Here is a 14048-nt window from a genome sequence, read left to right as displayed (position 1 = left end):
CTGCGAAGTGTCTAATACGGAGCCCAGGACACAGTGGGCGCGCAATACATTTAAGATAGAAATTAACTAAGAACGGGAGCCCTGAGGGGCGCCCGGGTGGCTCAGTCGGTTGAGCGTCCGGCTTCAGCTCAGGTCATGATCTCACGGTCTGTGAGTTCAAGCCCCGCGTCGGGCTCTGTGCTGACAGCCTAGAGCCCGCTTTGGATTCCCCGTCTCCTTTTCGCTCTGCTCCTCCCCCAATTGTGCTCTATCTCTGTCTCCCTCTCTCTCTCAAAAATAAATAAACGTAAAAAAAAAAAAAAAAGAATGGAAACCTGATACCCGTCTACTTCAAATGGCGCATGCATATTTGTAAATTTGCATGTTTGTAAGTTTGATGTTAATTTGTAAAATTAACATCAAAACGTGTCATGAACACAGCTGTAGGTGTTCAAAGACCCCGAAATAACCCCGAGGGTAAATGTAATCAACGACTGGACAGAGCTTTACAAAGCAAAATGCGCACAGCATTTGTGGGAAGGAGTGCACAGGCTCGGAGTTCAGATTCCAATTTGCATTGCCTTTTGCAGGTGCTTATGTGAGGAAAAGCAGTGCAGTCCTTTTGAGAGCAAGAGTGTAGGGGAAGATTGACCTCAGGGGTTTCTTTGTGCTAACGGCAATTTCATTTGGGGATGACATAAGGAATACTTACTAAGGGTCTACTATGTACCAGGCATTGGGCTTGGCTCTATATAAAGAATAAAGATACCGAATGGAATGCCAATTTGTTCCCCTCGAGCCAAAGGTCTGAAATGCAATAGTTTCTCAGGGTCAGATTAGGACACAAATGCAAAACAGTCTTGTGTACCTCCCGCTAGAGAGGAAATGAAGTAGAAAATGAGATTGCACCTGGAAAGCGTTGAGCCCCATGCCTGAGAAGTGGCAAACTGTGCCCCTGAAATAAATGTTGTATTAATAGCAATGATAGCTAATTAAAATAGCTACATTGAGTGCTGTGTCAGGCACGGTGCTAATCCCTTCGAATGTATTTAACCTTACTCTCCCTCAGCGATCACCCCATTTGACAGACGAAGAAAAGGAGGCACAGAAAAATCCGAGTACCTACTGTAAGAACGGGTACAGTGGTGCAATTAGTGAGGTGTTTCGTTTATTGCTATGGCGACTACACCTGGCCCATTGCCTATGGTATAGATAAAAACCAATCTATCTTTGCGGGATAAGTCAGTGATTAGTACGTGCCTTCAAAAAAGGTTTTTATTTTGAAATAATTATAGACAGGTGGTCGCAAAAATAGTACAGAGAGGTCCCGAGTATCCGTCCTCCACCTTCTCCCAGTGGGATCATCTTACATAAGAGCAAAACCAGAACACTGACTTTGGTACAATCCACAGACACTTCCCACATTGCAAAGGGCTTTTAACAGAAGTGCTTGGCATTTTGCAAGCTGATGTCGTTACTCCGATTAATAGTCTCAGCTAAAACGGTGCTCTGCGCTTTTTGCACCCGAGTGTCGCATTCCGGAGGCTGGCACCCAGCTCCAGTAGACCACCGCCCCCGGGAACTCCGGCAGCCGCACCAGCGTCTAGAGGGTTAACCGGAGGAGCGCTTCCTTGCGCCTGCGCAGGGCGTTTCTTCTCGCCCCGCCCCCGCAGCGCGGTCAGATGACCCGCCCAACCGGCTTCTGCCTATAAAAGGTCGGGTGTTGACGTCAACGTTCTCTTCCGCCGTCGTCGCCGCCATCCTTGGCGCGACTCGCCCAGCTCGGATCTGCTTGGGAGAATCCACCGCCATCCGCCACCATGGTGAGCAACGCTGTCCGGCTGGTGGCCTGGAACGGCGGCGGGGCCTCCGCGGGACCGGCGCTCCCGGGTCTGGGGCGCCGGGGCCGCCCAGACCTGGAGGAGACATGGCGGCGCCGGCGGGCCTCGGGTTGGGGAAGCGGCCGCCGCCATATCTGCGCGTCGCGCCGTTCGCCGAGCCCCTTCCGCGCTTCCGGGGGCGCCGCCGCCTCCCGGGACCCCGGGCCCGGCTGGGAGCCGGGGCAGAGTCGGGGCGGGGGGGGGGGGAGGGGGTATGATGATGTGGCAGATGCTGTAATGGCGGGCGCCGTGTGGAGCGGGGCGAGGGGAGCCGCCTTATGTAACCCGCGGGTCGCGAGCCGGAGTTGGTGTTCTGTCGGGTGCCGCGGGGTGGTAGCGAGGTGGGAAAACGGGGAGCCGAGGATCTCCTGAAAAAGCTCTTCTCTTAACGCTGTGTGACGTTGGTCCGGTGTCTTGTCCTCCTCGCGCTTCCAAATCGTCAAAGGCTGACGGGAGCGGGGAAACAGAGGCTGGCGCGTCGCTGGGGCTGTGCCAGCTGTCCGCACCCCCGGGGGAGGCGTGGGTGGAAACCCCCTGGGGTGGGTGGCCCGGTCTGACCCCCAGGTGCAGGGTGACCTTGGGTCTCAAAGACACCCTTTGGGGGACGCTGGGGAGGACTCCTGCGGTTACAGGGCTGGGGTTCTCGGGGGAGTATTTGACTCTCCCTTACGCTTGACGGAGCTGTCGTGGCCCTCCGACAGGTGTATCCCGTCACTTGTGGGCTTTTTCCCCGGCCCTCGATCTGGATTGTTGCTTCTAAGTGACAAGTGGCATCTGGTGCTTTCGAGATGGGACAGGTGGCGTCTTTAAGGGGGTGTCCGCAAAGGGCCGTTCCGGGTGGTAGCTGGGGCTGTCCCAGGTCCAGGCCACCCCTGGCCGTGGCCTCGCAGTCGATCGATAGAAGTCCCAAGGCCGTCCTGGCTTGGCCTGAGCCTCCCCCTCCCCCCCCCCACCCCCAGGTGAACTTCACAGTAGATCAGATCCGGGCCATCATGGACAAGAAGGCCAACATCCGAAACATGTCCGTCATCGCCCACGTGGACCACGGCAAGTCCACGCTGACGGACTCGCTGGTGTGCAAGGCTGGTATCATCGCCTCCGCCCGCGCCGGGGAGACCCGCTTCACCGACACCCGGAAGGACGAGCAGGAGCGGTGCATCACCATTAAGTCAACGTGAGCCTTGGTGCCCTCTGCAGAGGGGAGGGGAGGTGCTCACCCAGGTCCTGGGCGGGTGGGGGGCCCAGACAGCAGGCACCGGCTTGTTCCCGAGGCTGCTGGGGGAGGATTTGAACACCCTGGGGGCTGGGTTTTTGAACGACGAGTGAGGGTGGGGTTCGGTCTGGTGAGGGGAAGCTGCCGCCACCAGAGAGGCCCAGGGGTGGTTGGCTGGTGTCGGGGGTGGGGAGTCTTGGGGAGAGAGGGGGCTTGCCCCTGGGCGTCCCCGTTTCCAGGCCAAGGGGCTCTTGGGGCACTGCCTGGAGAAGTCTGGGAGCGTGCTCCTGGGTGGTCGGGATGTTGTCAAACAGCCCGCTTGGCGTAGGGCGTCCCCAGTGACTTCTCTAGCCCCAGCCGCCCACGGTGACACCCAAGCAAACTGACCGTAACTGCCGTTTGTCTTTCGTCGGTAACTCGCGAGACTTTCCTGGCTTGTTGGTCCTGAGGCTCCTTTCAGTTGGGAGTAGATGGGGGCAAGGGTGAAAGGTGGTCTGGGGTCACCTGGTCCAGGTTTAGAGTCCAGGGTGTTGAGCCAGGATGAGGGGGCTGGACGGGTAGGCTCCAAGGAGCTGGTCTTTACAGCTGGTACCAGGGAGGTGGGCCTGCCCCGTGGAGGGCGATGGCTTTGGCGAGGGGAGTCTAAAGCCTCCGGGGAGAGGAAAGAAATTTTAGCGTTCTTTCTAGATTTGAACCCCAGTCGCTAAGTGACCCCAGAGTCCCATAGGGATTGAAGAAAGCCCTGCTGACTCTCCTTGCCCACGAAGCTGGGCTTACTCCAGGGGTCACGGGGAGGACAGTGGACATAAGTCTGTCCTCCACCCCAACTTGTCCTGATCTCTTCAGGGCTATCTCCCTTTTCTATGAGCTTTCGGAGAACGACTTGAACTTTATCAAGCAGAGCAAGGATGGCTCCGGCTTTCTCATCAACCTCATCGACTCACCTGGGCACGTAGACTTCTCCTCAGAGGTGACCGCCGCTCTCCGTGTCACCGACGGTGCCTTGGTGGTGGTGGACTGTGTGTCTGGTAAGTAGCGGGTTCCCTCACGTGTGGTTTGGGGCGTGGGGCTGTCCTGCCCCTGCCTGATGAAGCCACCTGTCCCCAGGTGTGTGTGTGCAGACGGAGACGGTGCTGCGGCAGGCTATTGCCGAGCGCATCAAGCCGGTGCTGATGATGAACAAGATGGACCGGGCCCTGCTCGAGCTGCAGCTGGAGCCTGAGGAGCTCTACCAGACCTTCCAGCGCATCGTGGAGAACGTCAACGTCATCATTTCCACCTATGGGGAGGGCGAGAGCGGCCCCATGGGCAACATCATGGTATGTCGCTTGCCCGTGAAACGCAGGGTTCCTCGGCTAGCTTGCCGTCCACCTCGGTGTTCCCAGTATTTTTATCCCACGTGTTGTTGGGGGAGCCACAGTCCTCTTCATCCTGGAGGGGCTGTGACTGTTCCTGGGCGGGGGGAGGTAATGGCCCTCAGAAGCACTGTTGGGAGTCTAGGGTCCCTTGGGGGTTCTTGGTGGTTCTGAGAGCGGGCTTGCCAGAAACGTTAGGGTGACCAAGAATGGGGTTGGACCGTTTTTGAAACTAACTTCTTTTGGGGAAGCGGTGGGGTAGTTTGCTCTGCTTGCAGACCGTGCCCTCAGGGTTAGTGGTCCCCCCACCCCCAGGGGATGAGCAGAGCTGGGTCTTGTCAATGATGACTGAAATTTCTTCACTTTGACCTGATGGCTGTTGAAGAAATCTGATGTCTGAGGCCCACCGCACCTGGGGACTTTGTTTTCCGTCCGTTTCTGTTTATAGCTTTTTCTTGCCTTTACCCTTGCAGATCGACCCCGTACTTGGGACTGTGGGCTTTGGGTCGGGACTCCACGGCTGGGCCTTCACCCTGAAGCAGTTTGCAGAGATGTATGTGGCCAAGTTTGCTGCCAAGGGTGAGGGCCAGCTGGGGCCTGCTGAGCGGGCCAAGAAAGTGGAGGACATGATGAAGAAGCTGTGGGGTGACCGGTGAGCACCACGTGTGAGGAGCAGGGGCGTCTGCAGCATCCCTGCGGGCCGGGCGGGGGGGGGGGGTCCACGGGTGGTGGTGGGGAGGGGGCTGAGTGGGCTCCTTCTGCACAACTGATTCCCTGGTCCCTCGGGTCTCTCCTGGTCCTACCACGGTTGAGTTGGGTCTCGTCTGCCAGGTATTTTGATCCAGCCAACGGCAAATTTAGCAAGTCCGCCACCAGTCCTGATGGCAAGAAGCTGCCACGGACGTTCTGCCAGCTCATCTTGGACCCTATCTTTAAGGTGAGCAGCTGAGCGTTTTGTGGATGTGCATCTCCTGGGCTGTCCTTGGGCCTGTCCCGAGGAGCTGTTCCCTGACTTGGCTGTGGCGGGTGACAGGATGCTCTGGGGCTGGGCACAGCCGGGTTGGAGGGCGGCTGCTGGAGGAGGGTGAGGGCACAGTGGTAGAGGTTCGGCCCCTGGGGCTGCACCCTGACAAGCCAGCTACAGATTCCTAGGTAGAGGGGAGTCCACCTCCCTGGCTGGGGGTTTAGAGGTAGGAGAGAGGAGACAAGCTTGGGGCTTTGCTGGTTTAGTGAATGGAGCGTGAATTTGAACACGTTCGTGGCGCGTAAGTCAGAGCGGATTTGCGTTTTGTGACAACGCATTCTGCTTTTCCTGGGACCTGCATTGGGCCAGGCCCTCAGTGCTGGGCTGCGGGGACTTTGCAGCACTGCCCTCACTGTGGGCCGGGGCAGGAAGGAGCTTCAGGCTTCCCAGCATGTTCCCAAATGCGCTGTATTGTTTTTGCCACGTTAGGTATTCGTTGCGATCATGAATTTCAAGAAGGAGGAGACTGCAAAGCTGATTGAAAAGCTGGACATCAAGTTGGACAGCGAAGACAAAGACAAAGAAGGCAAACCACTTTTGAAGGTGAGTGTGGGCAGGCGGTGGGGGGCGGGGGGCGGTTGCCGGCCCTGCCCCCTAGTCCGTGAGCCACAGCCCCACCACCTGTAGGGTGGACAGGAGACCCGCGGTGTTGGAGGCTCTCTGGGAGGGGCAGCCCAGCACCTGAGCGTGTTTTAGAGCCACTTGGGGCTCAGGGTTGTGAGGGCAGGGGGTGTCCCTGAGCCTCCCGTTCCCTCCCGTAGGCTGTGATGCGCCGCTGGCTACCTGCTGGGGACGCCCTGCTGCAGATGATCACCATCCACCTGCCTTCCCCCGTGACGGCCCAGAAGTACCGCTGCGAGCTCCTGTACGAGGGGCCCCCGGACGACGAGGCAGCCATGGGTACGTGAGGTTCACCTGCAGTCCCGGGTGGGAGCAGCCTGTGGCCGTGTGGTAGGAAGGTCCCGGTTGCAGGATCCTGGGATGGTGAGCTTTGAGGAAATCACACGTTCCCCTCTGGGGTTTCTTCTTTCACACCTCAGGCATCAAAAGCTGTGACCCCAAAGGCCCCCTGATGATGTACATTTCCAAGATGGTGCCGACCTCTGACAAAGGTCGATTCTATGCCTTCGGCCGCGTATTCTCGGGGCTGGTGTCCACTGGCCTAAAGGTCAGGATCATGGGACCCAACTACACACCTGGGAAGAAGGAGGACCTGTACCTGAAGCCCATCCAGAGGTGAGGTGCCTGGCAGTTCTTGGTATGTTCCAGACTGGTCCGTGCCACCCCCCGCCCCTCATGGGTGACAGAAGGTGGTGCGGCCCCAAGAGGGTAAAGGAACCGTCAAAGCTGACGGGCTTACCTGGGCGCACTGGGAAGGAGTGGGCAGACCTGTAGTTCTGACTCGGACACACACGTGCCACAAGTTTGAGGTGGCGGCCAAAGTTTGGTCGCATACCTGGAGGGCCGGCACGGACTCCACAGGAGGCCCCTGGTGACGGTCTGTCTCCCAGCTCTGTGGTTACAGGTGTTGGGAAGGGCCAGCTCCTCCAGCCCGCCAGCTGCTGGGGCCCCCACACCCCGCCTGCCTCGGGTTCTCAGGTGTTTTTGGTGCTCCTGTCAGCCCTGGGCTGGGTGTGGAGCCCTAAACGGGAGGTAGGAATGAGCACGTTGGTGTGCAAGAGGCCTCAGCGACTGTCAACTGTAACTGAAGCCAGGGCTTTGGGTCCCGGCAGGGGGGGGGGGGGGGGAATGACACCGCCATTTGAGGCTGGGGGTGGTGCGGCCACAGGATCCAGAAGGAGGGGATCTGGCGCACTGATGATCTGTCTCCCCCAGAACAATCCTGATGATGGGCCGTTACGTGGAGCCCATCGAAGATGTGCCTTGTGGGAACATCGTGGGCCTGGTGGGCGTGGATCAGTTCCTGGTGAAGACTGGCACCATCACCACCTTCGAGCATGCCCACAACATGCGGGTGATGAAGTTCAGCGTGAGCCCCGTTGTCCGGGTTGCCGTGGAGGCCAAGAATCCGGCCGACCTGCCCAAGCTAGTGGAGGGCTTGAAACGCCTGGCCAAGTCGGACCCCATGGTGCAGGTGGGTGGGTGCCCTGGCCGGGGGCAGCGCTCCTCCCGGGGGTGGTTAGTTCGTGGTTTACCTGTGGTGGAGCCAGACACCGCGCCGGGGACTTGCAATACTCGGGAGGTCAGGTGTGTGCACAGCTCCCCTGCCGAGCTGCCATGCAGCAGTGTTGGTTTCTCGTTGGGGGTCCCCGCTCTTTTCTGTAGGCTGCTTAGAGTTCTCCGGCTTGGCCGTGCAGCAGGCCATTGGGGAAGGTTAACGCTGGGAACAGCAAAAGCACCGGGAGCTCTTGCTTCCCGTGAACCTGGAGTTCCCTGAAAACCCCGGGTCCAGGAGGCCGCCTTCTCCAGCTAGAGGGCTTCTGGAGCCTGCTGTCCACCTGTCGGTCTGGAACTTCCTGGGTTCCGAGTGTCCTGGGTTCAGGGCCGGGGGCTGACCCTCCATCCATTGTAGTGCATCATCGAGGAGTCAGGGGAGCACATCATCGCGGGGGCTGGCGAGCTGCACCTAGAGATCTGTCTGAAGGACCTGGAGGAGGACCACGCGTGTATCCCCATCAAGGTGAGGCTTGGCCCCGCCCCGGGCTCACCTGGCCCAGGGCCTGCTGTCCCCAGTGCACGGCAGGCAAGTAGAGGCTACCAAGTCCAGGGTTCAGGTTCCACTCTGCAGGGTCCTCCGTCCTCTTCCCTTGACGTGTTCCTGGCAGAGAAGTTGTGCGGTTAGGAAACCGGTAGCATACGTTTGCTGTCCCAGTCTTACGTTGGAGCGTGAGGGTTCTGTTTTTTTTTTTTTTTTTTTTTTTAATTTTTTTTTTTCAACGTTCATTTATTTTTGGGACAGAGAGAGACAGAGCATGAACGGGGAGGGGCAGAGAGAGAAGGAGACACAGAATCAGAAACAGGCTCCAGGCTCTGAGCCATCAGCCCAGAGCCCGACGCGGGGCTCGAACTCAAGGACCGCGAGATCGTGACCTGGCTGAAGTCGGATGCTTAACCGACTGCGCCACCCAGGCGCCCCTGAGGGTTCTGCTTTTTAAAAGCTGTTTCTAACTGGAGATTCTGAAGGTGGCAGACAGTTAGGTTACCGTGGTCACCCTGGCTTCTGGGTCCTCTGGTTTCCATTTCCTGCTTTGGCAAGGAACTGAACTTGGACCCGTGTGTGTGTGACGCTCAGGAGTCCTATCGGGAGGAGCCTCTGAACGTGTTTCTTGGGTGGCCACTGATTCCTGGGGCTGGCCTGACCTTCTCACGACTTTTGTAGAAATCCGACCCTGTGGTGTCCTATCGGGAGACGGTCAGCGAGGAGTCGAACGTGCTCTGCCTGTCCAAGTCCCCGAACAAGCACAACCGGCTGTACATGAAGGCGCGGCCTTTCCCCGACGGCCTGGCCGAGGACATTGACAAGGGCGAGGTGTCCGCCCGCCAGGAGCTCAAGCAGCGGGCCCGCTATCTGGCCGAGAAGTACGAGTGGGACGTGGCAGAGGCCCGTAAGATATGGTGCTTTGGGCCCGACGGCACCGGCCCCAACGTCCTCACCGACATCACCAAGGGTGTGCAGTACCTCAATGAGATCAAGGACAGCGTGGTAGCTGGCTTCCAGTGGGCCACCAAAGAGGTGAGGGGGCCACTCGAGAGTCCGGCTCACGATGGATCAGTTACCTGTGGGGTCCTCGGACAGGCAGGAGACTCACAGCTGCTGGGGGGTTGGGGGGCCGTGTTCCGTGAGGGTGAAGGGCTCAGGGTCTTGCATTCTGGGAAGAGCGTCCTAGGGAGGCTGAGTTGGGTAGGATGTGACACTTTGGTCTTGGGGGGCCCCTGGGGGCCTTGGCGTAGAGCCGTATTACCTTTTCTGGAGGAGAAGGCTGCAGCGGGCCCAGGACCTTGATGGCGGTCACGCCCTTTTGTGCAGGGAGCCCTGTGCGAGGAGAACATGCGGGGCGTGCGCTTCGACGTCCACGACGTGACCTTGCACGCGGATGCCATCCACCGTGGCGGCGGCCAGATCATCCCCACTGCCCGGCGCTGTCTCTATGCCAGTGTGTTGACCGCCCAGCCCCGTCTCATGGAGCCGATCTACCTTGTGGAGATTCAGGTAGGGGGGCCTGGTCCTTCGACTGTTCTTGGGTCTTGTGTTGCTCGACAGCTGCTAAGAACAGTCATTCTTTCCTGACAGTGTCCAGAACAAGTGGTTGGTGGCATCTATGGTGTCCTGAACAGAAAGCGGGGTCACGTCTTTGAGGAGTCCCAGGTGGCCGGCACCCCCATGTTTGTCGTGAAGGCCTACCTGCCTGTGAACGAGTCCTTCGGTAAGTGCTGGCCCAGTGCAGCCTCACCCGCTGCCGGGGGGCTGGCCGGTTCCGGGCAGCCTGGTCGAGGGCGTGGCCGGTTTTGCCTCCAGCAAGGCCTAGAGCCGGTTCCGATGAGACGCTGATGGGGTCTGCATGGCACGGTTGTGGGGGATCACGTGGTCTGTTCATCACATGGACGTGGTGAATTTGCAGGGGGAGACGACTTGGGTGTGTAACCTGGCGCCAAGATGGAAGCCAGCAGCAAGTAGCTCGGGTTCGTACTGTGGGTGGGCAGAGGGAGGCCCCCGAGTGGCCAACTCTGTGTCCCTTACTAACGAGCAGTCTTGGTGCAGGGCCCAGGCGAGATACAGGGTAGCGTTAACGTTAGCGTGACTCGGTCGGGGTGACTGGGCTCTGATCTCCACGTGCCCAGTGTCTCCTCCCGGGCGTTGCCACGGTGGCAGCAGGAGCCAGGTCTCCCGAGCCCGCCAGTGAGCCCTGTCCCTTCCCGCAGGCTTCACTGCTGACCTGAGGTCCAACACCGGTGGCCAGGCCTTCCCCCAGTGCGTCTTCGACCACTGGCAGATCCTGCCCGGGGATCCCTTCGACAACACCAGCCGCCCCAGCCAGGTGGTAGCCGAAACACGCAAGCGCAAGGGCCTGAAGGAAGGCATCCCAGCCCTGGACAACTTCCTGGACAAGTTGTAGGCCGCCCTCCCTGCAGCCCCCCTCCCGGGTGGGACTCCGCACAGCCCCTGCACCCGGCTGGCGATCGACCACGTAAGCCCTCGCGTTCTCCATGACACCTCGAGACTGTCCACAGTGACGCTCCGCCTGACGGGGTCTGGGGCCCACTCTGTGCCATCACTCAACGTGAACACTCGATGCCGTTTCTTTCGATATTTATTTCAAGATATCAGAGGCAACAGAAATGCCCTGGCAGCAGGGACTTATTTGGCCGGTGGGGGTGGGGGGGGGCGGGATGGGACACTCAACAATTTTTTTTTTTTTTTTTCCATTTCAGAAACTCAAATGTCCAAAAAAAAAACCAAAACAAAACGCATTAAGAGGTTTATTTGGGTAAATGGCCCGTAGTGGATTTTCCCCCAGAAAGGGGGAAGGAACAAGCGGGTAGACCTTTATCTTTGGACAGAAGCTAGAAGGCAGGAAATTTTGTGCAGTGTCACCGTGAGCACCCCCAGCTGTATTAGTGCCATTGGAATAATAAATTTGATATGGTGGTGACTGTGTATGTGTCCACGTGGTTCCTTGTCCGGTCAGCCCGCGGCGGGCTCCCAAGTGCTGCCACACAGAAGGCCGGAGCTGACCTTGAAGTGTGCCAGGGCCAGGTACCAGGCCCATCTAGCAGTCACACAGGGCTCCTATCTGTCACATCTGATGTCCTTGGGACACGCCATGATGGTGGAGCCTCACACCTACCCTGTGCAGGGGGACAGCCGCCCACCATGGCCCCCGCCTGCTGGGCACTTGAAATGGGCCCTGACTTGGTGACCTTGTAAATCCACTGCTGTGGTCTGATGGGGCCGGAGCTGCCTTCTCCATCGTGGTCGGCTCGGACGTGACTGCAGCGAGGGGACACCACAGAACGGTCTGCCGCCAGGTCACTTGTCCAGCTGGATGGCTGTTCAGAAAAAGTAATCTTGGGCATTAGACTTTTAACCGTAAACACGAAATTCTAGGCAGCGTAGGACTAAGATCTTCCTACTAACTAGTGCCTCTTGCATAAGGAACATCCGGGATACATTGTTTCAACAGTGAGGGTGCCCTGTGGGCAGCTGCTATGGAAGTTCGGGAGGTATTCTGGGTCACCAGTGTAGGGGACCCCATCAACATTTAGAAGGAGCCTGGGATGATGGATGTCAGGACTGCATGGGACAGCACCGCACGTGTGAGTTGTCTGGTTCAGTCTCCGACCCCAGCACCTTCCAACAACAAAGGTCATTCACATTGGGAAACGTTACTTCAAAACATAATGTGCTTGACACGCACGCAAGTATTTTGTGCGCTTTTATAAGCTACGCTTGTTTTTGAATAGTTTTTATACTTACAGAAAAGTTTGCAAAGATGTTAAGAAATGTGCTAAGTGACCAATGGTGTTCTTGGTTTTCCGTGGAAGTTTTCTACACTGTTTCAGGGTCCGAGCCAGGATGCCACATGGCATTTAGTTTTGCACATTTTTAATATCCAGTAATTTTGTCAAAGACCCCATTGTCATAAATAGAAACTTGAAGTGTGTTTTAAGTTTAAACCGACTATAAATTCATACGCCACCTGTGGTCCTTGGCTTGCTAATCCTGCACCTCTGTCCGCGTGCATTTTCTGTCAAATGTGAAATGCCATTTGCAGGGGTTGACCTGGCAACATGAGGTCTGTAATTACACCCAAGCATTGACGTGTCGCAAGTAGGTGTCTGTGTGTATCGTTCACTGTTTTCATTGTACTGATTTTGTGTGATTCTTCTGGTTGCTCTAGGTCAGGACTGAGGCCCCCCCCACCCCCCTGCCAGGCGCCCCAACCGGGGGTAATTTCTTAAAGAGTAATTACAGTGTGGTATCTGAAACCACGTTAAGGAGCTTTTCATACCGTTACACTAAACACCACTGGCCCATCTTGCGCTTTGAAAGTGTCCTTTCCCCGCTGCACGATTTCGTGACCTCCTGTCTTGGTTACTTGGAAATAATGGCATATACCAAGTTTGCTGCTCTAACAGCTGTTGGCACATTTCATTAAAAAATATCGAAAGGTCATATTCGTTAGCGATTTCATCACAGAAGTGCTGGCTATCAGGCAGGAAACGGTCAAGCAAGTTTTGAGATTTTTAATTTTTTGCTTAAAAGCTCGAATTTACCATTGGCAACAAATACGGTCCCTTGTTTCCCTTGAAGTGACGGTTTTGGCTTCTTAAGTTTGGAGAATCCCAAGTAGGCTCTGCACTGCCAGCATGGAGTCCCGACATGGTGCTTAGACACTCGAACCATGAGGTCGTGACCTGAGCCGAAATCAAGAGTGACTTTAAAAAAAATTTTTTTTAACATTTATTTACTTTTTTTTTTTTAATGTTTATTTATTTTTGAGAGAGAAAGAGTGCAAGTTGGGGACGGGCAGAGAGAGAGGGAGACACAGAATGAATCCAAAGCAGGCTCTAGGCTCTGAGCTAATAGCACAGAGCCTGACGCGGGGCCCAAACCCACAAACTGCGAGATCATGACCTGAGCTGAAGACAGATGCTTAACCAACTGAGCCACCCAGGGGCGCCCCCCCCCCCTTTTTTTCTTTTTAACATTTATTTTTGAGATAGAGCTTGAGCAGGGCAGGGTCCGAGAGAGCGGGAGACAAGATCTGAAGCAGGTTCCGGGCTCCCGAGTGGTCAGCACAGAGCCTGACATGGGGCCCGAACTCATGAACTGTGAGATCGTGACCTGAGCTGAAGTCGGATGCTTAACCGACTGAGCCACCCAGGTGCCCCAGAGAGGTTTGATTTGTTCATTTGTGAGAAAATGTCTGCCACGTGCCCAAGTCTAATTTCCTATAGCTTGTCAGGCCTTTTTTTTCACCCCAAGAAAAATGACGTCCCAACTCCTAAGTACGGCCTTTGCATAAGTAACTTACAAAGAATGCAGTATGGGAAAGAGAGAAGAACGTATTCTGGAGCAACCTGACAAACACTGCCTAGAACCAGGTGACCCAGGTCAACATCAACAGTGGTGTCCTGTTGATGTTCCGGAGCCTTGTTAAGGTGTCACGGGAAGGGCACTTGACCTCTGTGGTCTTCCTCCCTAAAACCCATCACCCCAGTGTCCGAAAACCACACCAGACAAATTCAGTTGAGGGACGTTCTACAAAATACCTGACCAGTACTCCTTGAAACTGCCACCAAAGTCCTCAAAAAATGAAAGTGTGAGAAGCTCACAGCCAGAGGACTCTAAGGACAAAATATCACGGGGGGTCCTGGATGGGATTCTGAGACAGAGAAAGGACATTAGGGAAAACATCTGAATAAAGTGTGGACTTGGTTAGGATAATGTGTTACTGTTGGTTCTCCAGCTGTGACAAGTGTACCAGACTAATGTAAGATGTAACGATTCAATCAGGAGACGATGGATGGTAATGGCATGAGGTCAGGGTGGTTGGTGAAAGTCAAAAGACGGGGTCTTTTGTCAGGTGGCATCTGCAGTGGTTCAGCAGTGGCTTTGGGTTCGGGTCTTTCCG

At 56.5% G+C, this 14048-nt stretch overlaps 1 protein-coding gene and 1 non-coding gene across 2 annotated transcripts; both read left to right on the top strand.

Annotated features, from left to right (window-relative positions):
- The first annotated feature begins 1694 nt into the window (after positions 1–1694).
- EEF2 (eukaryotic translation elongation factor 2) lies at positions 1695–11068 on the top strand. The gene is made up of 15 exons (XM_045491509.1): positions 1695–1802; positions 2819–3033; positions 3919–4100; positions 4180–4391; positions 4901–5079; positions 5259–5364; positions 5881–5994; positions 6213–6351; positions 6492–6687; positions 7288–7546; positions 7985–8092; positions 8792–9145; positions 9440–9622; positions 9704–9836; positions 10333–11068. Exons 1-15 carry the CDS (start codon positions 1800–1802, stop codon positions 10524–10526), a joined length of 2577 nt encoding a protein of 858 aa, XP_045347465.1. The 5' UTR covers positions 1695–1799; the 3' UTR covers positions 10527–11068.
- Positions 4765–4829, top strand: LOC123607793. Its single transcript, XR_006716931.1, has one exon. It is a non-coding gene; the product is annotated as a small nucleolar RNA SNORD37 (small nucleolar RNA).
- Positions 11069–14048: the final 2980 nt, after the last annotated feature.

This window comes from Leopardus geoffroyi, chromosome A2 (assembly GCF_018350155.1).
Source record: "Leopardus geoffroyi isolate Oge1 chromosome A2, O.geoffroyi_Oge1_pat1.0, whole genome shotgun sequence".
Taxonomy (NCBI): Eukaryota; Metazoa; Chordata; class Mammalia; order Carnivora; family Felidae; genus Leopardus; species Leopardus geoffroyi.
The sequence above is the reverse complement of the archived record's forward strand: the minus strand, read 5'-3'. Positions and strand labels throughout refer to the sequence as shown.